The sequence below is a fragment of the Meriones unguiculatus genome (genome assembly GCF_030254825.1).
Source record: "Meriones unguiculatus strain TT.TT164.6M chromosome X unlocalized genomic scaffold, Bangor_MerUng_6.1 ChrX_unordered_Scaffold_30, whole genome shotgun sequence".
Taxonomy (NCBI): domain Eukaryota; kingdom Metazoa; phylum Chordata; class Mammalia; order Rodentia; family Muridae; genus Meriones; species Meriones unguiculatus.
In genome coordinates, this window is record NW_026843706.1 from 3,435,001 (window position 1) to 3,458,842 (window position 23,842).

At 49.9% G+C, this 23,842-nt stretch overlaps 2 protein-coding genes across 2 annotated transcripts in view; one reads left to right on the plus strand and one right to left on the minus strand.

Moving 5' to 3' along the window:
- Pola1 (DNA polymerase alpha 1, catalytic subunit) overlaps positions 1-3,317 on the plus strand; it is a 299,642-nt gene extending 296,325 nt beyond the window's left edge. The window contains exon 37 of the mRNA XM_060376744.1: positions 2,025-3,317. Within this exon, the coding sequence (XP_060232727.1) occupies positions 2,025-2,170 (146 nt within the window). The 3' untranslated portion in view covers positions 2,171-3,317. The remainder of the gene's footprint in view (positions 1-2,024) is intronic.
- Positions 3,318-9,578: 6,261 nt separating this feature from the next.
- Positions 9,579-21,664, minus strand: Arx (aristaless related homeobox). Its single transcript, XM_021664712.2, has 5 exons — positions 21,219-21,664; positions 18,597-19,560; positions 16,013-16,058; positions 12,996-13,324; positions 9,579-10,753 (listed from the first exon to the last, which is right to left on the minus strand). Exons 1-5 carry the CDS (start codon positions 21,412-21,414, stop codon positions 10,513-10,515), a joined length of 1,776 nt encoding a protein of 591 aa, XP_021520387.1. The 5' UTR covers positions 21,415-21,664; the 3' UTR covers positions 9,579-10,512.
- Positions 21,665-23,842: the final 2,178 nt, after the last annotated feature.

Genomic DNA, 23,842 nt, shown 5'->3' on the forward strand with positions numbered 1-23,842 from the left:
ACATAGATGGCCCCAGTGCCCAAAGAAGGAAGAGGAAAACTGAACAAGTGACTTCTTGCCCTCCCAGCCCCTGTGATGGAGCCTGTGACAGCTCATCCAGTTCTGTTTCCTAGAAGACCTTCCATATGCTATTGATTAAGCTCTCATTGGGGAAGCAAGTGGGTGCTTTTATCTGCATCTCTAACTGCCAGGAAACAGTGTCTGGGCTGTATTGACCAGCTATGGGATATGCTGGCGGTCGCAGTTGTCTTTTACGAAGAAGCGCGCCCAGTGACGCTGGTTGTCATTCTAACTCTGCTGTGTGGCAGCGTAAATAGTCCCCTTTCTAACCAACCTGGTGGGAAAAGTCAATATCCCATCAGCAGAGGAGGTAAACACATCAGGAGCTATGTCCCCTCTCTTCCTCCCCTGCTCTGTATTACTGAAGCCCTTTAAATGTGCTCTCTCCAGTTATCAAATGCATTTGTGTCATTCACATGCACAGGGTTGCAGGCCTGTGGTTTTGGCCTGCTGGGAGGCAGACACACTGGTTGAGGCCTTTGTTGTATATTGCCAGAGTCCGATAATTAGAACTTTCAGATTGTCTTTGTATAGTCAGTTAACGATGTACCCCACTCCCCTGCTTCTTTTTCCACTTCTTTTGGGCATTTAAATCCTCTACCAAAGTTCTTACAGTTGTTTTTGGAAATTGATTTGTGTAACTTAGGAAAGATTGTGAACAAACGTGATGTGTAGCTAAGAAACAAAACTCGTAAGGCTGGGATTGTTTTCTGGACCTTATTGTCGATCTGTTGTTTTGGCACACTTTTGCTTTCTAGGATGGATGCACTCCCACATCTGTGTTTCTTTCCTCATCCTTTCCTATTTCAAGGTGCTGGGAAGCCTTATGTACCCCTCACTCCCACCTCCAGGCACCTTGGCACAGACAGTATCCCAGGCTCTTACCTTGGAAATATCTGATTTTAGTCCTTGTCAGGAATCTTAACAAGCCGTGGCATGAAAGGGGGCACAAAAGTAATCCCCTCCATCCATTGCTTGGGGGGTTCTGTTACCTGAGTTTTCAGGTTCGAGTTATCTAAGGACCTGTTTTGTGACCCTGGACAACTGATTTACCCAGTTACCTCAGCTATAAACTAGAGATTAAAAAAGAAAAGCCATCCTTTCCAAACATCTCGTGGAGTTCCTAAGCAGCTTTGAACAAAGACCAGGGCAAGGATGTCTACCCGAAAAGATGAGATCTGAACAAAGCAGCACTGCTCCCTTAAAAAAACCAAGTGAAGAAGTAGCAGACACTGTAAAGGAGAAGAGGGGAGGAGAGTGATTCCTATGGCTAGTAGAACTCTCAGAACAGGAAGGCCAGGAATGGATGAGTAAAAAGAAGCTGAGCACACAGGCATGTACACTGGATCCTGAGTTTGTACAAGGTGGACAAAAAGAAAGATTGGCAAAGGACATGTGGACCTCCAGGCAGCTCATCTTTCTCTTTCAGTAAAAGGGTGTTTTTTTTGTTTGTTTGGTTGGTTGGTTGGTTGGTTTTTTTTGTTTATTTTTAAGCAAAAACGGGCCGATGGGGCAGTAGAAAAACTGTGGAGGCCAACTAGTAGGGGCAGTGTGGTTTGGGAGGCATGAGCCAATATAGCTTCCTTCCACATCCAGATTCCTAGTGCAGTCCATGCACATGCCTAACAGCACAGTGAAAGTGGCGTCTCAGGGTAGCACTCATCTTCCCTACTGTACATGGGCATGCACCTACAGTTCACATCAATACAGGTGGCCTGGCATGGCTTGTACTCCCAGGCACTTAGGTCCCGAATGGGGTGGTCTCAGGCTTTCACAGAAACTTCTGAGATACTGCCGGCTTTGGACTGTCCCCAGGGTACAAAGAACACAGACAGGCCCTATTAGGGCATCCGAGACATGGAGCTGCTATCAAAACCTATGCCCTTCTCTGAAAAGAAATACTGAATATCTTTGAAAAAAACTTATCTGCGACTTCTAATCCTTTTCTTTTTATTTCACTTTAGATAAATTGAAGAAGCAGTTCTTTACTCCCAAAGTTCTTCAGGACTACAGAAAAGTCAAGAGCATAGCAGAGCAGTTCTTGTCGTGGAGTGGCTACTCTGAAGTGAACCTCGGCAAGCTCTTCGCCAGTTATGCTGGCAAGTCCTGAGAGGCCGGAAGCAAGCAAGGAGGCCGGCTGCTGAAGCTCAGCTTCTGAGGCCTCCGCCTGCGCTAGCGGCTTCATCAGCACCTTGCTTTTCTTTTGAGGACTGCTTGCTGCGTTCCTGTCCATGAGGACCACGATGGGAGTGTAAAAATATTTGCCACACAGTCTTTATAGCATAATGTGCCACCAAACTCTTTTCCAAGTCCCTGAAGGCCTAGCTTATCGGGGCCTGGGTTTCTATGTGGTGGAAATTGCTACTTTAACTGAGATGTGCCTGAGATGTGAGTTTGCCCTGGGGATGTAGCAGAGATGCCCCTACGAAGAGTTTTGTGGAGTGTTGTGGGAGTTCTAACCTTTTGCTTTTTCACATATCCATTAAACCCAGTCTGTAACCAAATACTTGTTCAGCTACTGGCTCCAAGCATGGCTGTTTCCAGTGCTGTCATTCCTATAAGTAGTACAGGTGGCAAGGGTGTGGGGAGGGAGAAAGGTTGCACTTACTAAATAGAAAAGTTTGCTTATTGAACTGTTTGAAGTCCAGCACTGAGCAGGTGTTTCATACTCACATTCCTTATGTTTTCCCTTTACATGGAATATTCAAATGGAAGGTTTATAACAATAGAAAAGCCCATTTTCAAACTTTGTCCTAACATTGCACACAAAATCACGGTGAGGTTGTGGTAAGTAGCACTATGTTACATTCAGAAAAACGGGAGGCAGCTAAGGGAACCGAGTGCATTTGCTGTGTTTCATCAGTTCTTGCGAGTAGTGTTCTCTTGGCCAGTGATAAACTGTATTTCAATATGGTGGCCTTACAATACTTACCTTTTTGGGTTTTTTTATAAAGGAAAATGTATTGTGTTTTTGTACTTAAGAATAAAGTTTTCTAAAGGGAAACCAATTGCAGTGATTTTTTTTTTTTAAATCAGTTGCAGCAAGTGATAGCGAGGAATAAAAGCCTGATTGAAGACCATTCCCTTCCCAAACCTCAGCACGAATTCTTTCATAACCATCTGAATCAGAACCCAGTTCAAAGATGCTGAGCAAGATGTCTGGATATTTGAAGCACTGAGAAGTTCTGTGAACTTTGAGTTCTTTAATATATTAAACATAAAAAGGACTAGGCTTGTTAGTTCTTGATCCAGAAAGAGGGAGAGAAGGCCGAGGGTAGAGGGGCACTAAACCAGTAGACAAGCTGCTGGCTCCTGGGAGAGAGACATCCCACATAGAGGCCCCCTCGGGAAGAAATACTTGGTAAGCACTGGATGTGAAGAAATACTTGTTAAAAATGAAGTTTTCTTTTGTCTAGCTTTGCCATCTCTATTCTCTCCCTCCTCTCCTCTTCAGGTTCTTAAGCTGCTCCTCTTTCTCCTCTTCTCTTTCTCTTATACTCAAATTTGAAGTAGAAGCACTGGGTTTGGGGCACTGACAGTTAATTGGCACTAAAAGTGCTGCAGCCAGTCACAAGTTAGAGCAGGCAAGTCTCTTTAGGAAACAAAGGGATCGGTGTGCTCTCATCATTCCTGATCAGCTTCTGGTACTTGCTATTATATTAACATTGTAGGATGGCTCACCACTGTGTTTGGAGTGTATGTCTTCACCGGGCTTTCTGAAAAGAAACCCGTGATTATATTCAATAGAATTAAAATAATCTTTAACTTGACTTTCTTGAAGACTCAATTTATTCATTTATTTCTTGCCTTTGTCTCATGAGTATAGTCACCTTAAGAACGGGACTTTATATATATAAGTTCTATAGAAAAATCAGACATTTTTGGTAAGTAGTGACGGCATATATCTGCAATCCCAGCACTCTCAAGGTGGCCAGAGAGTTGCTATAAATTGAAGTCTAGCTTAGTACACATATAGAAAGTTCCGGAACACCTAGGGAATCTTTCTCTAAAAACAAACTAAATGTAAATAAAAGGAAAAGCATTTTGAAGTACACTTGCAGAGAATAGCTAATGGCAGCAATTAGCATTTTCTTACTAGGATCTCTTACCCAATATTGACTTTAACTGCAGATACATGAAGGATTCCAGAATTTTATGGAAAGTTGGACCTGCAAGTTGAAGAGTTACAGAGGATACTTGTTGGAAAGTTAGAATATTACCCACTTGCTTTTCTCAGGAGGGTCTCTACTCCTCGACATGCCTTGATTGATGGCACACTGCATAGAACTGGTTGAGAAATGCTGCCCATCCCTTTCCTGTCTCCATGGGCTCCCTGGCACCAGCCTTAAGCTCAAATGCTGAAAGAATGACTGGAGCAAACTGTACACACTAGGGAATGCCAGAGATAGTCTACAGGGGGCAGTAGTGATGCTGAGAGAGGCAGGGCCCAGTGCGGACCCCCTCATCTAGTATTCTAGAGAAGCCAGGAATCCAAATATTTAAAAAATGTTTTCCATTCTTTAAACCTTAACAGTTTATTTTGTTTTCTTTTATTTTACTTTGTTTTGTTTTATTGGTATTTTTGAGACAGGGTTTCTCTGTGTAGCCCTGGCTGTCCTGAAACTCACCCTATAGACCAGGCTGTTCTCAAACTCAGAGATCCATCTGCCTCTGCCTCCTGAGTGCTGGGACTAAGTGCATGTGACACCACACCTGGCTGGCAATTGGGTTTGTTGGTTTGTTTGTTTGTTTTTAAGACTATTAAACCTTTGGGCTAAACCTGCTGCAATCACTTGGGAAATGATAACATAAAGGCCCTGCTCTGCCCAGGGCCTTGTGCCTCAGAAGTTTTTGGTTTAATTTAAGATCTAGGTTGGGCCTGCTGCTGTTGCAGATCCTTACACAAACTTCCCTTGGACCCAGCTTGCTAGCTTTCAGCTGTCCTTCATTCAAAGGTTATAGGGAAGGCTAGAAGTTGCAAATCCATAGAGAACGCACAAACTATTCAAATTTTGTTAAATAAAATATGGATAAAATCAGTTCTGTGGCAATTGCTTACACTGGTGGGCTGATCAAGGTTTACAGATTGGGGTTCAGGATGAGGAAAGGCAATGTGTCCATTGCCTTTAACACTAACCCGCTTCATCCCTTGCCATCTGTGAGCACCCCAAGATATCATTTAATATGAGTTTGACAGAAGATGCAAAGACAAGGAAACTATAAAAACAGATTGCCATCTGTGTCAGGGTTTTATAAAAAGCATCAAGCACAGGCCTCTTCAGGAACCTGGACCCTTTACTTCAATGCTACTCAGCGTTCCCAATCAAAACTTAAATTCATCTACCTCTCCCTCTTTCTCTCTTCCTTTCTCTCCCCCCTCTTTCCCTCTCCTCCCACCTCTGTCCTCTCTCCTCTTTCTCCTCACCTAAATATTTCTTAATTGAACAGTTTGTGGCAGAGCTTCCTTATAGCACTTTAATAGATTAACTCATCTGAGCCAGCCTCAAATTTCAGATTAAAATTCCTTCATCCCGAAGGCAGCATTATCAGGTTGTTGGAGGCTGTTTTCAAACCTTGGTTTTGAATAGCAGCGGCTCTGCATTAATTTAACCACTAAGCTAATAAGTAGGTTTCGTTTTGTTATGCTAAGCTTTATTGCTTTTCTTTTGATCAGAATGGTGTTGTTGAGCAAAGCAGCAGACAAGGCATTCTTTGATGAGGGAATTAGCGCTCCATTCTTCCTCTATTATTCATAGCGCAGTGGAATATGTAAGTACCTGAGGGTGTCAAAGGAGCGCAGGTTCTATTGCAAAGTGCTCGCCTTGTTTCTCTCAATAGCTGACTATGAGATGATAAACCGCTTAATACACTGTGCTAATTGGATGAGAGCAAAAAGAGATGGGAATTAAGGCGAGGCAAAAGGAGAAAGTGCAACCAGCCTTCAATTCACTCTTTCACCACTTTAACAGCACCAAAGGAGGCACTAGCTTTCTATAAGCAGACTAGAGGTTTTGTGCAGAGATAAAATGAACATGTTAGTGGATTCAAGTAATACACTAATTATTGCACAGTATAAATACCACTACTGGTTTTATAACAGGGAGGTAAACTTCTTTTGAGAGGGTTATAGGATTGCTTGGCAGTGGTGTAGAACCTAATAAGGGCCCAGAGTAATAACCCCCTGGATTAACAAAATTGCTGCTTGTACAAGTATGATTCAGGCTTTTACGAAGATTTCCGGAGAATGAATAAAAATGACTGAATGACATTTCTTAATGTATAACTGGTAATCGCCCCCTTTTCTTAAAAGGAAAAAATGTATACTTCAAACTGGACCGTTAATAACGTCCAGGGACAACATGACTTTTCCTTTTGAAAAATGCTTTTTCCTCTTCAGGTAGTGGGGTTTTTCTCCCTGCTCCCCCCTCCCAGTCAGGCTACCACTGTCATTGAAATATGCAGTTGCTCTGGGGAACTCTGTGTTCCAAAATACCATTTTAGGCTCCATTTAAGACCCCTTTCATTGAGACACACTCACTTTTGTGTATATACATTCACACATGTTCGCGTACACAGTTTTTCTTCTAAAAGCAAGTTGGGCTAGCCCATGTATAATTTCCTCTCCTGTAATATCAGCCCCTTTTTTCACTGTAGAAGTATCTGCACTCCAAACCATGCAAGCCAGACCTTCTGGTGCTTTTGAGGGCTGATACTACAAATCAAAAACTAACGATAACAAATATTGGGGGCCATAATATGGAGGGGGTGGGAAGGAAACTGATGGAGGACAATCCCAATAGCTACCCTAATACTGAGGTTCTTTCCCGCAGTCACTCTCCCAAATTCATCCCGTTGTTATCACGCAGTTAACATGTCTGCCCTCCCTACTGCCTATAGTCCAGGCCATGGGTAGTCTGAGACAGAATATTTTCTAATAGTATGCCAACTGCTCCCTTCTTGCCTGGGTCTTCTCCTGATCTGCCTAACCTGTCTGGGAAATGTAACAAATCAATTTATCCTTCCTCTCCAACTTCCCTGCAGAGGCTTATACAGGACTCCCAATCACCTCTCACCCCACAATGGCTTTGGGAAAACAGGTGTCAGGCAGTTCAGTTTTGCAAGTGAGAGGAGATAGTCCTGCCATGAATTTGACTCTCCTGAAATCTCTGGGCCTCCACATGTCCTCCTCAGTGGTGGAAGAGGTTTGCTTAAGGTTGTTGGGGAGGGGGGCTTTGTCAGCCGCCCCCAGTATTGTGACTGAGTTCCCAGATATTGGGGCCAAATTGGGTTGCCATTCATTAATAATGCTCACAATAAGATTAAATCATTCTGGAAAATCTCATAAAATCCCCTAAGTACGCTCCAGTGACTCTTTCCAATCCCCATCATTCAGCACTTGGGGAGGTTTGGAAGGAGAAGAAAATTGGTTTCTTTGCTTTTAATGCTGCTTTGAAAAGATACTCAGAGTTTGTCATGCGTGACATGTCACATGTTTAATGTGGACTTGCTGAAAGTCAGGGGGTCTTTAGCGTGTGATATTTATGGGGAATATTAATTGCAGAATGAGGTCCCTCCAGCTGGGGAAAGTTGAAAGAATAGGAGGCCCAGGCCCAGGCTTGTTTGCGGCATCAGAATGACATAGGATTAAGAGTTTGTAAAACAAGGCGAGGGGTTCTCATTGGCCAGTAATAAATGTAATCCTTGGAGGTAATTTCACGCAATTTGCTTCTGCTCCATGGAAGGGTCAAATGAGAAAAAATGACTTAAAAAAGTTCATTAACAGGAAGAATGGTACTGTTTCTCGTATACCATCCAACTGGCAGCCTGAAAGGGGGGTGGGGGGTGGGGTGGAGGTGGAATGAAGCCTTCTTACTAAACAAAAAGCCAAAATCGACAGAAAAGTGATATTTACCAGAAATAAATAAATAAGTCCTCCCCTCCCGCTTCTCTTGCAATTCTGCTATCCATTATAGCCCTGTCCACTCCAGGAAAACAGCTTTTTTTTTTTTTTTCTGGGAAAGTCCATGCAAGTCTAAGGGGTAACTGTAGGTCTAGGAGAAGTGCCCCAGAAAGTTCCAACTGGGCCTTAGTAACAAAGCTGGGAAAGGAGCATGTGGTGAGAATGGTAGTTGGTGGCCCAGACCGGGTCTCTGCCTGGGAGAGCCACCTTGGCAACTCCAGACCTGGCTAAGGTTGTTGTGATGCACAAGACAGAAAAAAAAAAAAAAATCCAAAAAGCAGCTGGGGCTGGCGACTGTTGTGGCCTGCTCTCCCGGATTTCGAAAGGGCAGGCGCTCGGGACCACAGGCCCCCGTGATCGTGCCAAAGGCTCAGCAGCAGCCCCTCACCCCCACCCGGGGCTGCCCACCTTCCCAGACAGTCGCGGTGCCCTGAGGACTGTTGACCTCTGCCTGAGACCGCACCTTTGCTAAGGCTGCTAAGAGACCCAGCTCCCCACCTCCTGCTAACAGGGTGCACGTGACTGACCTGGACCCCGGAGATGCGCCCATGACCACCCCCCCCCCACGGTGGCTGCCGTCTTGGTGGGGCGGCGGTCCTCTACTCCGTGAGCCATGGTAGTCAGACCGCGCAGCGCCCCCCTTCCCTCCTGCTCCTCTCCCCAAAGGTCCGGCGCGCTAATTGCTGCAAATTGAAACTAATTAAGCTTCCCTTCCCTTTCCCATCACCCTGGGAGCATTGGCGAGACCCAGCCCCCGCGGGCGGGCTTCCACCGAGCGGTCACCCGAAGGGGCGCCGCGGGCAGGGTCCGGGGGTGCGAGGGGAGCTACAGTTCCCGCCGCGGGAGGGGTGAGCCTAGGTGAAAGATGCCAAATCTCTTTGGGTCTCCTAGCTAAACCCGAACTGTTTGGACTCTTTAAAAAAAAATGTATACATTTCCCAATGTCTAGATAACTGATGTAATGAAATTTGTCGGGTTAAGATCTACCACTGGAATACCGGTAGCCTTTCCATCACTCTTCCCGCACGTCCTCCGTGTTCTCTCTCTCTCTCCCTCTCTCTCTCCTCCTTCCTTACCCCCACTCCCTACTAGTGTTCCGCCCCCTCAGAAGCCCGAATGCCTTGGCTTCTTGCTCTAGTCACTACCTGTCACCTCGGACTGCGCATTCGCATTTCCTTGCTCTGTGGTACTTTCCCGGAGGAGCTTCCTTTCCCCTTCAACCAAGACTCCGCTTGCTTCAAATTTCTCTTGTCACGGTTTTCAGCAACACCTAGTATGCACCCACCTACCGCGGAACCCACCCTGCAGTCTCCCTGACCCAGGATTCTCAGCTGCAACTGGGAAAGTTGTGAAGCTCTTGGAAAGTGCCACTGTGGTGCCCTTTTTGAGGGTCACATTCAAACCAGGGTCCTCTGCCTGGAAGAGGCACGGCCATCTAAACTCAGGAGGTGCTATATCAGCAGAGTCTCAGTGCAGGGCAAGGGTTTGTACAGTCCCCTCAGGGTCTCCATAGAGCATCCACACTTCCTTTTGTTAAACATATATATATAGATATATATATAGATATATATTTTATTTTGAGCGTGACACTTCTCCACTAGATAGCAAGGAAAAGTGATAACAATTACACATTACACAAAAGCACTGTACCATTGCCTTTATCTTGAAGATTTCCGAAGCCTCTACAGTTAATAAGTTAAATAAAGGGCTTGAGTACATAAATATTTGTCTAGGAACCCTACTGTATCTACAACACAGTAAGAATCTACAGGAGGACAAATTTTTACCATACCACGCTGAGTGCAATTGCGTTATAACATTTCAAATATACAAAGCTCTGTTCTTTTTTTTTTTTTTTTAATAACAATGGTATGTACAGAATCAATAATCACAGTTTGGTGACTTCAACAGTCCATATTCTAGCAGAGTATTTCCCTTTGGTTTGATATAAAAACCTTGGTTGGTGTATGATAAAGAAGAGAACAAGAACGAGACGCCCCTTTTCTTTAAGTGCACTGTTAGTTATCTTACAGATTCGCATTCGCTTCCCTGGCCCTGGCGTGTAGCTGGGCCGCGCTGAAATCAACTAAGAGCGCCAAAATGCTATTCAAAAGAAAAGCTAAGTGGGGAAGGTTGGGCTTTTAATTTTTTTTTAAACTTCAATACTAGGCATCTTGGGGAGAAACCCTCCCCGTTATTTTTCAGTAAGGTAAGAGTGGGAGAGTGGACGATTGAGTTGGAGCGACGTTGGAAAGTGGCAGGGGTAGGGACAGGGGCAGGGGCAGGGGGACAGCCATTGAAAGAGGTGCCGTGTCCTTTAGCGCCAAGAGCTGCCTCGTCCGCTTCCAGGCTGCTGCGAAGGCGGCGGCTGCGCTCTGTCTGTGCCGTCTTGGGAGTGTGCTGGTCCTCTGTTTCCATTTGGTCTTGAGTGGTGCTGAGTTGAGGTGACCTTTCCTGTCGCGCCCAAGGAGCGCAATGGCGGAGGGCAGCCTTTAGCACACCTCCTTGCCCGTGCTGGTGCCAGGCAGGATGTTGAGCTGCGTGAGCTGCGCAGCGTGCTCCTTAGCCTTGAGCCTCAGCGCCGCTATGCTGGAGGCGCGTCTGTCTGCCGCGGCGGTGGCCGGGTCAGCCAGCGCGCCTGAGGCCACCGCGCCCTCCACCGCAGGTGTGGGCTGTCTCAGGAGCGCAGCGGCGGTCGAAGCGCTGGTCAGGGGGGCCATGGTGGAAAAGAGCCTGCGGGGGTAGGGGGGAGAGCAAACAGCACGGTCACGGCCTCCGGAGCGGAGCAGGGCTCCCGGGGCAGCGAATCCGGCTACCTGTCACCCGGGCGGCAGGGGTCTGGAGGGCACGGAGCAGCTGGGAGAGTCCGGGCCCCTGGCGGGGCTCGGGCTGCAACTGGTGTGGGCTGGTGGTTTGGCCAAGGAGGGTAGCCACCAGGAAGAGAAAGGACCAGACACATCAAGGGTTGGGGGGGAGAACGAATTCAGAGCCAGAGGTAGGTCCCACAGCCCAAATCACGAGGGCCAAGTGTGTGTATTCTACGGTTTCAGTTAAGAAAGCCTGTGTTCCGAGGTCAGCTCCTGGACGGATGCTGTTGGAAGAAGAGCAAGTGGAAAGGGACCGAAGAAAGAAACAGGAGGAAACGAAAGAAAGAAAGAAAGAAAAAAAAAAGCAAGAGAAGGAAAAAGCTAATGGGGGTTGGGGGAGAGGGATGCAGAAAGTAGACTAGAAACTAGAAACTACCCAAGACCCACGCTGCAGACCTCGAACTCTCTCTGGGGCTCCTTCTAAGCGTGAGCCCAGGAAAAGCTGGCCTCGAGGGCTGGCTTTGCAGTCCGCCAGCTCTGGCGAAGCACCCTCCGCGCGCGGCTAGGCTAAACTTCCAGCGCCGGCGGGGAGTGAGGTTGAGTGCCAGCCTGTTGATTTCCTCTCCACAGGCGGCTTGGACCTTCCGGACGCCCCGCGCCGAGACTCCTTTCCCTCACCGCCTTCCTTGAGCCCCAGACGCCTCCCACCCTCCCCCCATCCCACCCCCACATAGTTCCCAGGCTCGCGAGCCCCTGGCACCACTCAAGCCTTGGTGGTCCCACTTAGACTGGGACCGGTGCCAGAGCCTGCGCCACTGGCTCCGGGTGCCACCGGGATTGCTCTGCGCGCAGGGATTACTCTCAGCCCTTCTCCACAACACCCTTGACCCTCAGCTGAGAGGCTCAAACGCCCTGAGGCCCCTTACCTCCACCCTTGCCGCCTGGCCTGTTTTTCCAGCCATCTCCCCAAGGGCTCCTGCTGCAGCCCTGAATTTTCTCAATTAGAAACGAGCCCACCTGGGCTCTTGGAGCCCCCTGCTCCTCGCTTCCAGCTTTCTCTTCACTCACCATGCCAAATCCACCTCCCCCTCCTTCCAACCTCGAGATATCCCCCGTGTTTCAGGGGGGTCGCCTGGTTTTGTTGTCAGAGGGGGAAAAGTAGGAAGGAGACACCGGACTCTGTTTTATCCAGAAAGAAATGATAATGGGTGACCTGGAGGGGGTGTAACATGCCTTGGCTCCTTTAGGTAAACTGAGGTACCCCGCTTAACTGCACTTTAAGGCACTCGCTAGGTATTTTCGTGGTTTGGTACATTACTTTTCCCTCAAGTCCTATTTCAGTTTTCTCATGTATAATTTTTTTTTTTTTTTTTGTTGAGTAGCTGCGCAGTTGGATGAATCTATTATTTCTTTGTTCTCCCAAAGAGAGATCATTGAAGCTGCATTCAGTTTTATTTTCACTGCACTTTCCAACTTAATACTCCCCTCCTTTGTTTCTTTGTCTGTGTGATTATCCCGATTTTTTATTTCATCATTCAATGTTCATTTAAAGAAAGGGAGTTATATACGATGAGATGGTTCTTTTATTTCGTTGTCTTGTGCCGCTGTCAGGGTTGGGATTTGCACATATGGGGGTACTGTTGGCACCGGGTCATAGGAGTAATGGGGAACATAGAGTGTGGGGAAGAAACAGTTCCGTGCACTTGAAGGGCCTCCTGGCTCCTGGGCTCCTGTAGAGGGCTCCAAGTGCGTCCCTCACACTTCCAGGCTCTGTGGCCTGCAGAAGGACTTTTGCAAGATTTTTAAAGTCCTCCCAGCTCTGGAGCCTACACCTGTTCACTCAAAGCACCCCTGGCGGAGGGGTACCTTCAAACCGTACTTTTTTCCACTTTCACGAACACTTTCTAGCTGTCACTCTTGCTACTGTCAATTGCCTTCCCCTTTCCTCCTTACTCCTAATTCGTTGTCTTCCAGAGCTGCCTTTTCTTTTAAGGAAAAAAAAATCACAGGCCATTTTGTTTGAGTAAAAAATTCACCGAGGTTGAAACGTGTCTCACCCCGTCCTGCCTCCTCTCAGACCTCAACAGCTGCTTGGGTAGGGAAGACCCAGACTGACACACAAACGGACCGACGGACCGGCAGAGCCCCTTAAGGCTGCAGTTAGTTACCTGCCAAACGCCGGGCTGATGAAGGCCGGGTGCCGGAACACAGCTGCTCCTAGGAAAGTGCTGAGGCCCAGCGGCGCCCCGCTGGGCGGCAGGGAGGCAGAGCCGGGAGGCGGAGGTAGGCTCGGGAAGGCGGCTGCGGCGGCGGCGGCAGCGGCGGTCCAAGCTGAGTCCAGCGAAGGGTGGTGCGGGGGGAAGGGGCTGGCGTCTAGGTAGGGGCTGAGCGGGTGGGTAGCCGACAGCGGCCCGGGAAAGGGCAGCCCCGGAGGATGGGTCTGCGCGCCAGCCTTCTCTCGCTTGCGCCACTTGGCCCGGCGGTTCTGGAACCACACCTGCAAAACGGAGAGAGAGGCCCGAGTGGGATCGGCTCTGGCTCGGCCCTTCCCTGGACTCCCAGGGCCTTCTCTCCCTCCTGCCATTGTTCCTGAGCCCAAGCTAGCCTTCTGTGGTTTCTGCGTGAAAAGCAACCCTGACATTAATTCAGGAGGAACCAGTGAACAAGCAAACCCTTAAACGTGGTGTCTAGCCAAGGCTTCCAAGATAGAGGAAAGTTAAAACTTGGGATCGCCTAGGTTGCCAGGTCTGGGCTGACTCTTCTTTGTTGCAAAACTTCATTTAAACTTCTCTGGACCTCAGTTTTCTAATCTGTAAAATGGAGCCAATAATTTTTTTTTTTCTCATCAGATTCTAATGAAGAATGCATATAAGGCAACAAACCAAAACACATGCTGATGACTGTTGAGAACGGGCAGGCATCAAGCCATGGACCATACATCTATTCTGGATATTTTAGATTTTCACGTATTTCCGGCTTATCCAAGAGCCTGGGCAATGTCTGCTCTCTCTTGAAAAGCAAAGCAGGGAGGTTATTTACTCTTTGTAAAAAATAAAATAAAAATAAAATAGTTACTGAACACATTCTGGGGTTTGGATGGGTTGACAGAGAGGAGAGGACTGCCTCTGGAAAGTGAAAAACAGCTGTGCCTATGAGAGGGCTAGTACTCCAGGAAATGAAAAAGGGGGTCCAAAGCAGGCTCTCCGCAGGGGCTCTGCATGACAGGTCCCCGACTGCTGGAAGGAATAGGGCAGGATCACCTGAGCACCGGAAGTCATCTTCAGAGCAAACAGCGCCTTCATGGGGGAGGGGGGGAGCCTGGGGGAGAATGCTTTCACAGGGTTCTTTAAATAAGGTAGTTTCGGGATTGGGGGAGGTTTCCAGCCTGAGGTATTTTCCTAATTGTTAATAAGAAGCACTTTGAATAGAGACCTTTACCTGAAACATGGCAGCCACCATCATCTAAAAATATCCCCCAAGAGCATGAAATCATTTTTATGTGACCTGCTCATCACTCCCACAGCTCAGAAGCCATGTGCCTTCTCCCCAGAAGGCATTAATATTTTTAGGGCTGAGTTTGTGACTGCACATGAGTCTAAAAATTAAGAATGAACTCTGGGGGCTATACAGAATTAAATGAAAATATAATGGGAATTAGCACAGAGGAACATCTTTTAAAAACATTTACAGACATTCCGATCTTTCCAATTTCCAAGGGGGCTGGCAGGGGGGGGTGAAAGTTGCATTAGCAGCTGAGCTTGGTTGGACGTTGGATTTCTAGACAGTCATCCAGGACAAGGAAAAAACAATCAAGAACCCAAGCTGGCTGATGTCTTAAGGTTCTGGGGAAAGGGGGCCATTCCTTCATCAGCCTTCAAATAATCCATATATGTATCTTGGAGACCCAAGACTTCAAAAAGTTAGATTAGCCTGGACTGCCAGCTTTCTCATATCCAATCTGTCTAGACCAGAATATCCACCGTTTCTTGATCGTAGGGAAAGGAATGAAAGGAAGGGAAGTGGGGGCAGTGGAGGCAGAAGGGCCTTAAATGACATGGAATCCTTTCTAAAGAGAGAGCCTCTGTCTCTTGGACCCTGTGCTTCAACTGCAATTATCAAGATGTCCCCTGCAATTCCTCATTATTGAATTAATACCTCTGAGGCCCCCAAAGGTAAACGAAAGAGACTCTGATAATTCATATTCACTTAATTACATCTTCTCCAGTGAATAGTGGGCAGAGGAGAAGGGGAGTGGTCTCTCTCTCTTTCTTTTAAAAAGTTATTTAACTTTCCCATGACTCGTTCCCCTGAGCTGAAAATGTGGAGTTGCTGTCACATCTCTGTTTGACAATGGAGAAATGTGTCAACAGAAAGGAGGGAACAAGCCTCATCATTAGCCCTCTAATGCAAGAAGCTGTTGTGTATTAAATGAGCCATATGGAATTTATTGTGCTTTATCAGCGCTTGATTTTGACTGTAAAGTGATTCAGTCAGCTCCTAAACCGAGGACATCTGTTTTCTGTTGGCCATCGGGGCTGCCCAGTGTTGATTGTCTCTTTGGTTATGAGGCCTGGGTTCGGAAATGCACTCTGGTATGGGGCTGCAAACACCTTTAATAGCATTGCACTCACTCCCTATTAGATCAATGTGGGTTCATTGCTATAAAAAATGGGAAATCAAATAGCATTAGCCAGCTCCTTGTGCAGGGCGGAGGGGAAATCAAACAGCATTTTGCCTTCAAATGGCCCTGTTTGTTCTAGCACTAAGTGGGCTTTTATGAAGCCCGATTGGAGACTTAATCGCAGCCAAATACCTGCTTGGAGCTGAGCGGATTTGTCTAACAACCAAATCCATGCTCCATCCTATTATTTCAATCAGGAGAAGTCGGCTGGTGGATTGTTTTCTATAGGGGCCTTGGGTACCAGGTTGGGGTGGGGGGGCTATTGAGTTGCACTCTCGGGGACTAAAAAGCCCCCCTCCCCATTTTGATCCCAGGCTACTTCTTTAAGCTCCCAAACACAGAAACCTTCCTTTTTCTAGTTCCCAGTTTGCAGCTTGCTTTTGAAATATCTTTTTGTGTTCTGAGTGCTTGGGTCTACTTTTCAGATTTGGTTTCTCTTCTTTACATTTGAAAGGCAGCCCTCCACCTCTCCCCCACCCTCTTTCGTCCCTTCTCGGAGCTCACCTGGACTCGGGCCTCAGTCAGGTCCAGCCTCATGGCCAGCTCCTCCCTATAAGGAAGCAACATTCAGACTGAAGGTCACAGTAGGCCCCAGTAGCCCTCTCTCAGCCACCTTCCCCCTTCATGACAGTCTCTTCCAGTCCACACCCCAAGTACATGGGTATGACTGATCTTCACCTCTAGCATGCCTACTATTTGATTGAAACAGAAAAAAAAAACCAGCATAGTGACAGATATAAAATATTATACAATATATCACACAGTGTGACAGGGTTGGATTCTTGAGTCCATAAGTCTTCAAACTTAGACAAATGAGTTCTCTCTCAATCTCTTAGGCTAGAGCAGGGTGGGAAACACAAACACAAACACACACACACACACACACACACGCACGCACAGGCACAGTGCTCATGGCCTTCTTTTATCCAAATATTAGATGGAAGAAGAGCTCAGCAATAAACTACAATTTTTGTTTCCTGCCCTCTTGGCTTTGTTTTGCCTTTAAGAAAAATTTATCTCCCTTCGGTTCTTGCCCCTCTTTCCAGTTCTTTGCCTTTCCTCCATCTCCCCCTCCTCCCCCCCTGCCCTCCCTTACACCCTTAGGTCACACTCCCCATTACCCTCTGGAGATATGTTAAGCTTGTTAAGGGTTCAGTGGGGTAATTTTTCGATTAAACAAAATTCTGCGCACCTCCTGACTCCAGTGCCCACTACAAACCCTGCCCATCTCAGGGGAAGTCAATTGAGCTGAAACCCTACCCCGTTATTGCAGTTATTACTGCGACAATTAAGGCAAATAGGAAACCATTAAGATGCTGTAAACCGGCTTACGGCCCTGTTTACCGAAAATACGAACGCACCGAGAGTAATTGGCTCTCTGCTCCCTAATACGAAAGAGCAAGGGGGCTGCCTAAGCCTGGGGCCTGGGTCTGCGCCGCCCGCGGGACCTGCTTGGCACCGGAAACTTCTTCAGCCCCGAGAAAAGAATTAATTCACTAAACACCTTCCTTTGAACACTCTTCCCCCCCTCCACTCCCCACCCCCATCTCCTTTGCAGAGAGCACCAGCAAACCTAAAATTCCACTCCAGTCTGGTTAGGCTCTAGCCCAAGAGTTAGGCCTGCTGAGCTAGAAAGAGATGGGGGTGGGGCGATGAAGAGGAGTTGCTCAGGTTTTGTACTTTGGTCTCCCCCACAAGCCAAAGGCGGCGGACTTGGATGCTAAGCGACACTGTGTCCTTTTCTTCTTTTTAAGTACACGTCTCTGATAAACACAAAACTAAAATCAAACGGGTCCCGTTAGCTATGTGATAGGATAGCACGTGCTGACTTTGAGTTTTAGTTGTGCCTTCAACGACAAGGGAAAGACTGAGTGACACGGAGGACGACCAAGTTTCAGTGCCCTCGCCTGCATTAAATTCACTTTTTGGTTGCTTCTGGCGACAAGAGTTTGGCAACGGCCAGACCAACTATGTTTTGGAGTTGGCTCAGGCCTTGAGTCCTAAGCAGAGATTTCTCTGATTCAAAAGGACAGGCAGCTTTCCCTTTGGAAAATGCACTTTGAAAAGCTGGGAAGGAGCTGCAGGGCTCGAGGAGCGCGCAAGCCAGGCACTCACAGGTCTCCTTCTGTGTTCTCACTGGGGGACCGGTCTCTTTCTTTCTTCTTTCGTCTGCCCCTAACGTTGGCTCCTAGTCCGAGCCCAAATCTTGGCCCATGGGTGGGAAAGGCTCCAAGCCTGTTGGTACCCCTAGGTCAGCCCACCGAATAGGCAGGGGTTCTGAGGCTCAGCTATCCCACCAGCCCAAGTTTCTCAGATTGGGAAGTGTACATTAGTCCAAGAGACAAACTCTTGCCCCCACCTCCACCTCAGCTGTTTGATTTACCATCTGCCACGTCTCCAGAAATCATGGTCCACCCCATCAACCCATTTACAGTGAAGTCACGGGAGATGCAGTGGGTATGGGGGTTGAGACAGAAACACAAGGGAAGAGTCTGGCTGGTGCCTTTCTGATATACAGACAGCAGATGCTGCTAAGTTCTGACTTCTTTGGTTATTTCAGGAGTCCCCAAGCGACAAAAACTCGGAGCTTTTTAAAGGTCTTCCCTGAAGGCAAGGGCTCCAGTTCTCCTGAGAACAGAGTAACTGATACCCACTGACTCTTGGGTCACCGGGAGGAGGGTGGGCCGCGCACAGTACACGGTACAGGGGTCAAAAATAGCGCCTGCTCTCGGGGCAGTGTGTCCTGTGTTTGGCCAGGACCTGGTTTCTGCCTTAGCGCTTGGAGCGGTCCGTGTGGGGGCCCAACGCGGCCGCTGTCGGGTGCTCTGGGGAGAGGCTGTTTGGCTCCCAAACTTGTCACCGGCAAACACGAAAGTACAGAGGGCTTTGGGACTGAAAGAAAAGCACACCAGCCGAAACTTACAGCACGCGTGCGTGCGTGCATGCGTGCGTGCTTGCGTGAGTCCGTGTGTGTGTGTGTGTGTGTGTGTGTGTGTGTGTGTGTGCTCGCCGAAGCGGATGCAAAAGAAAGTTCCCCTACTCTGCCCCCCCCACGGGTTCACACTCCCGGGCCCTCGGTGAAGACTACCTGGTGAAGACGTCCGGGTAGTGCGTCTTCTGGAAGGCCCGCTCCAGTTCCTCCAGCTGGTAGCTGGTGAAGGTGGTGCGGTAGCGCCTCTGCTTGCGCTTCAGCAGCCCCTCCTCGGAGTCGCTGCCCGCCGACAGGCACACGCTGTCCTCCCCGTCCTTGCCCTCGGCGTCCTCCGGGTGCAGCAACAGCTCTTCCTTGGGCGACAGCTCCCCGCCCTCGCTGGCCCCGGCGGCGGCGGCGGCTGCAGCAGCTGCGGCCACCGTGCCCGCGGCGGCGGCGGCGGTCACGGAGCAGCGCCCGGGCTCCTTGAGCAGCGCCCGGGGATCCTCCTCCAGCAGCTCCTCGTCGTCGTCCTCCAGCAGCTCCTCCTCTTCGTCGTCCTCCTCCTCGTCCTCTAACAGTTCCTCCTCGTCGTCCTCGGCGCCCGGGCCGCCGCCGCCACCGGCCGCCGCAGCCCCAGCCGCAGCCCCAGCCGCCGCCGCCGGGGCGCTGGCGGTGCCGCCGGGCGCGCCGAGGCGCTCATCGGGGTGCGCGACGCCCCCCGGGCCCCCCAGCTCGTCGAGCGCGGCCGGCGGCGGCACGAACGGGGCCCCGTTCTCCCGGTACGACTTGCTGCGGCTGATGCTCACCTGAGGCGCCTGGCTGATCTTCAGGGTGTCCCAGGCGGCGGCGGCGGCGGCGGCGGCGGCCGCGGCGGCTGCGGCGGCCCCGGAGGCGCCGTCCGGACGCTCCCCGGGCCGGGCGGCCTGAGGAGGAGGTGGAGGCGGAGGTGGAGGGACGTCCCCGCGGGGACCCGCCGCGCCCGTGGCGGTGGCCGCCGCCGCCGCAGCCGCCGCCGCGGCCGCCGCCGCCGCCGCTGCTCCCTGGAGGAGGCGGCCCCCGCCCGGACCGTAGAGGCGCCGCAGTTTGGGAGGCAGGTGCAGCTCGGCCTCGAACGGGGCGCCGCTGCCCTTGGGAGAGCCTGCGGGGCAAGAGACACCGGTCAGCGCGCTGGCCCGACCCTATGCATCCCCCCCCCCACTCCACTCCACTCCCCTGCCTCGCAGCTGTTGTGAGCCGGCTAAGCCGCCGCCTCTGAACCTCTTATGTTCGAATTCAGCTCCCTCTGGCCCGCTTTCCCTGCTTCCTTCTTCTCTCTCCCTTTACCTTCTTCCCTTCTTCCCTCTGCCCTTGATCTCCCTTTTTCTCTCTTCCGTCCCCCTCTATTTTTCTTTCCTGCTCGGTCTACTTTCCCTCCCTCTTTTCCTTTCCTTTCCTCCTCTCTTTCGCCTTTACTCTCATTCCTGTTTTTTTTTTTTTTTCCTTTCATGATTCCACTTTCCCTCTCTCATATTTCTTTCTCTATCTATCCTTTCCGTTTTTGGGGGTGGGGGCGAATTTTTAAAAAAAATAAAATAAATCGAACAACTTAAAAAAATCATCCCAACTCTGAAAACTTCGTGCTTGACCTTTGTCAGCTGTTCTGTCACAGGGGCTCCGGGCTAGCAAGAGTGGCGCTGCCCCGCGGGCGACCCCTGCGGGACGAAGCGGCCTGGCCCTCGCAGCCCCGAGCACCCGCCATGCCCCAACAGCCCACAGCGGCAGGAGGCAAGGCTTCCTCGCCCAAAACGGCAAAGAAAAAAAAAAATCCTGGGGAAAATTTGGTAAGAAATGTCTGGAGTGGGGGACAGGGATGGGCTGCGACAGGCAGAGGCCGCTCCTTCCCTTGGAGAAAGTGCCTGGCACAGGGGCCCTTGCAGGCTAAAAAAGGAAAAGGGAAAAGTCAGTTTTATTTTAGAGGGCTCATTCTCAGCCTTTCGTTCCCGTCTTCCAAACAGTGTTGCTGCTGGATCGCCCGTTTCAGGGTTTACAAGACACCAACACTTCTTTCCTGCAAAGCTTCCGCAAACAGCTCAAGGCGAAACTTTTGAGCATGAGAGGTTCAGAGGACCACACTACACTTGTTCTGAATTTTTTTCTTTTTTTTTTAATTTCAGAAAAGAAAACACTTTAGACATCTCAACTCTCAACTCTTAAAAAAAATAATAATACGGTAGGGAAAAAAAGTAGCACCCAAGTAAGCCACACATTTCACGCATGTCAAAGACCATAAGTTGCGTTTGGAGAACTCTAGGGAAATGTTTTCTGCAACGCTTGGATTTCAAAAGGTCACAAATAATGCACACTTCAAAACTTAAAAGAAACGCAATGTTGCGCGTAAAGAAATCTTCCAAAGGCGGAAGGCCAAAATTCACCTTGCCTGAAGACAAACCCCTCATCGTTCCTTAGCTTTTGGGTTTCCAGCCTTCCATCAAGTTGCTGCGAAAGGCTTTTAAAGAGCACCCTCTGCTTCGTACCTGTCAGCGCTATTCGGGGCATACCCAGGGCCACCAAAAGGGACTTTTAAAGGACTAACCTCTAAGCGTTTAAGAGTCCCAACCCTCCGAGCGAAGCTGGGCCTCTGCTTTTTTCCGGGAAAGGAGGTAGAGACAGTGCCTCTAAGGCAGCATCCCCCTGGTTGTCCCCTGTCTTCTCTATGTCTCCAACTTGGCAAGTCCCAGGCTCCTGGTCTCCACATTTCAAACATTTCAGACCGATGCCCAACGTCCTTCTGCAGGTGCCTGACGGGCACAACCTTACCTTGCATGGCCTTTTCCTGGTCAGCGCGGCTGGCCAGCGGGGCAGGCAAGCTCTGTGCAGCTCCCAGAAGCCTCATTTTACACGGGCTTCTCCGGCCCAGGATGCTGTCGATGCAGTAGGAGGAGAGCAAAGTTGGAGACTTACTCTTGCACTCAGGCCTCTCCGAGCAGCCCTCTTTCTGGTACTGATTGCTCATGGCTAGAGCTTTTTGCCTTAGGCTCAGAACGCGAACCTCCGGCTGCCTCTTCCCGGCGGGTGGGATGGAGGTGTGTGTCTGGAGGGGTGGGGGGCGTGGGGGTGGTTTGGAGGGCGGATTCTAACAGGTATCGCTGCGATCTTTGTCCCTCTCTGCCTCCCTCGGGTTCGGGCTTCTACCCTGGCCTCAGCCTGAGTGCGTCCTCTCCGCGCTCAGGACAAGCGGTAACAAGTGTAGTGAGCTGCCGGCGCGGAGCTCTGGAGTCTCTCTGCTCCACGTGCTGAGAGGAGCTCTCTGATTGGCTCTCGGCAGAGGCCGGGCTGCGTCGGCCCGCCGGCAAGGCCCAAAGCGCGAACTGGATTCTGGAGGGGGCAGCGAGGGTGGGGGCGGGGGACTAGCAGCTGGCACGCACCAGAGCCGAAGTGCCTTTTCTTTCTTTCCCCCTCCTCGCTATTTAGAAGAGCAACTTGCAAAGTTTGCCGTCGTTTGCTTGCAGTTCCTTCTTTAAGGCCTTCTTGAAGTTGCTCCCACCTCTAGCTCATTTGGGGGTTAGGCTGGTGGGGGCTACTTGGACTTCCAGCTTCCCTTTTAGCGTCCAGAGGACCTAGCTCCCTGGAGGAGGCCAGGCTGGAAGGCTGAAGTTGAGACCGACCTGGCACTTTTAAAAGCCGACTTTGTTCTCCTAGGATAGAGTCTTGACCTCAGCGCTGTGGTGTCACCCTCCCGTCTAGGGCCAATGGGCCTCCTACCTGCCAGGGGGAAACGTGCTGTCTGAGCGTTTGGTTTTCTCTTGTGCTTCAGAGCCTAGAGCGATTGGTCTTCAGCCAGAGCCTAGCTGTTACTTTCTTGTTGAGATCGGTTCCCAACATCCTCTGCCTCCGTTTTTAACTCTGGAACGAGAAAAAGGCCCTTAAACACAGAGAGCTCTGCCAAAGGCTCACAGTCTTCCCTGGGGTGTCCAGAGAGGTGAAAGAGACTGGCGAGTGTGAGTCCAAGCAGCTCAGAGGGGCGGCTGGGGACGAGACTGGGAGAGTCCCCTTTCTCCACTAGCGCTTCTGTCTTTCCTCACCTCCCTAAATTCATCTTGGTTAGTCTGTCACCTACCGCCCTCCCTCTTTCTGCCCCCCCCCCCCGGCTATTCATCCTCAAGCAGCGCCTGGGGTGAGAAGCCCCCTCCCCGCCCCCCACACACACTGAAGGTGTGTGGTTCTCAGGTTCCTAGGTCAGAAGGGACTGATATTCACCTTGAACCAAGTCGAAATGCCTAAGAATTGGAACTCTGTGACCTGGCCTCTAGCAGCAAAAGTGAAAGAGGAGCGCCTTAGGGAAAGCCAGTTTCTTCCCAAACATTGCAGGCGCGGGGAATCTACATCCAACCCTGACTCAAGTGCGGTCCGTCCCAGAGAGGAGCCAGCACGGACACCCTCACTACTTAGGTGCGGGTTCCAAGGGGCAGCTAGGGCCTTGACGTTGGCAGGGTTGGGGGTGAGGGAGGTGGGTGAGAGGTCGGGGAAGGGGAATCCACGCCAGGTTTTCCTCTCTCAGCCCCTTCAATGTGTCAAAGAGAAAACGTTTTACAAAGGATTAATACTTGAATCGCTTACAGTCAGTATTTAAAAATACAAGGATACCTAACTGGGATTTTTCCCCCCCTGGCCATAAACATCTACATAAACTCTTGGATGCTACTGGGTGGGCGGCAGAGAGATCGGCTAGCTTGGCAGAAGTCCTCAACACAACTTGAGGGGGTAAAGGGCTGGGAACGGGCACATTAATACTACTAATACCCACACCACACCACTATTAGTAGTAGTAAAATACGGAGAGAGAAATATTTGTCTCTGTCCCTCCCTGCCATAGTTTCTTCGCGGTTTCCCGCTGGCTTCTCAACACGTTTTTCCTACCCTCCAATGGTGGGGGCAGAAAAGAGGAAGAGACCACGAGTTACTTTGACATTTGATTTTTTTTTTCTTTTTTTTTCTTTCCTCTCTGAGATTCCAGGGTACCTAAAATAGGCTTCTGTCTTTCTTGGGTTCTGTTTGCATCCTCACCTTTTGCTGTTTTAATAAGGTCTCCTCTAGCTTTAGGCTAACGTTTTGGCTTGTTCGCCGCACCTGTTCCCCTCCTGGGCCCTCCTTAGCCCTGGGGTCTCAGGGCAGTCCAGAGATATAAAGACACTTGGGTTTTCCTCGACCTTCCAAGCAAAGACCCTCCGCGGCGTCCCTAAGGCTGTGAGCTTTGAGGCACAGAGACACTTTTCTCTCCCAGGCAGGGCCAGCATAGGAAATCTGCAAGACCCGGCTGCTGGGTGGCTCCGTGACTTCCGAGTGGGCTCCACACACGCAGGGAGTGGGATGAAAATGAGCCCAAGGAAGATCGTGTTAAACAAAAAGAGTCACAAATGCACGGATAATTTCTGAACGCCCAA

What these genes read in the sequence shown, in the direction of transcription:
- Arx (XM_021664712.2), bottom strand. Translation starts at nt 21,414, where the DNA reads ATGAGCAATCAGTACCAGAAAGAGGGCTGCTCGGAGAGGCCTGAGTGC. An exon ending in CCAGGAAAAGGCCATGCAAG is followed by an intron (nt 19,561 to 21,218) that starts GTAAGGTTGTGC and finishes CTTGCCCCGCAG; the next exon opens with GCTCTCCCAAGGGCAGCGGC. An exon ending in TACCCGGACGTCTTCACCAG is followed by an intron (nt 16,059 to 18,596) that starts GTAGTCTTCACC and finishes GCTTCCTTATAG; the next exon opens with GGAGGAGCTGGCCATGAGGC.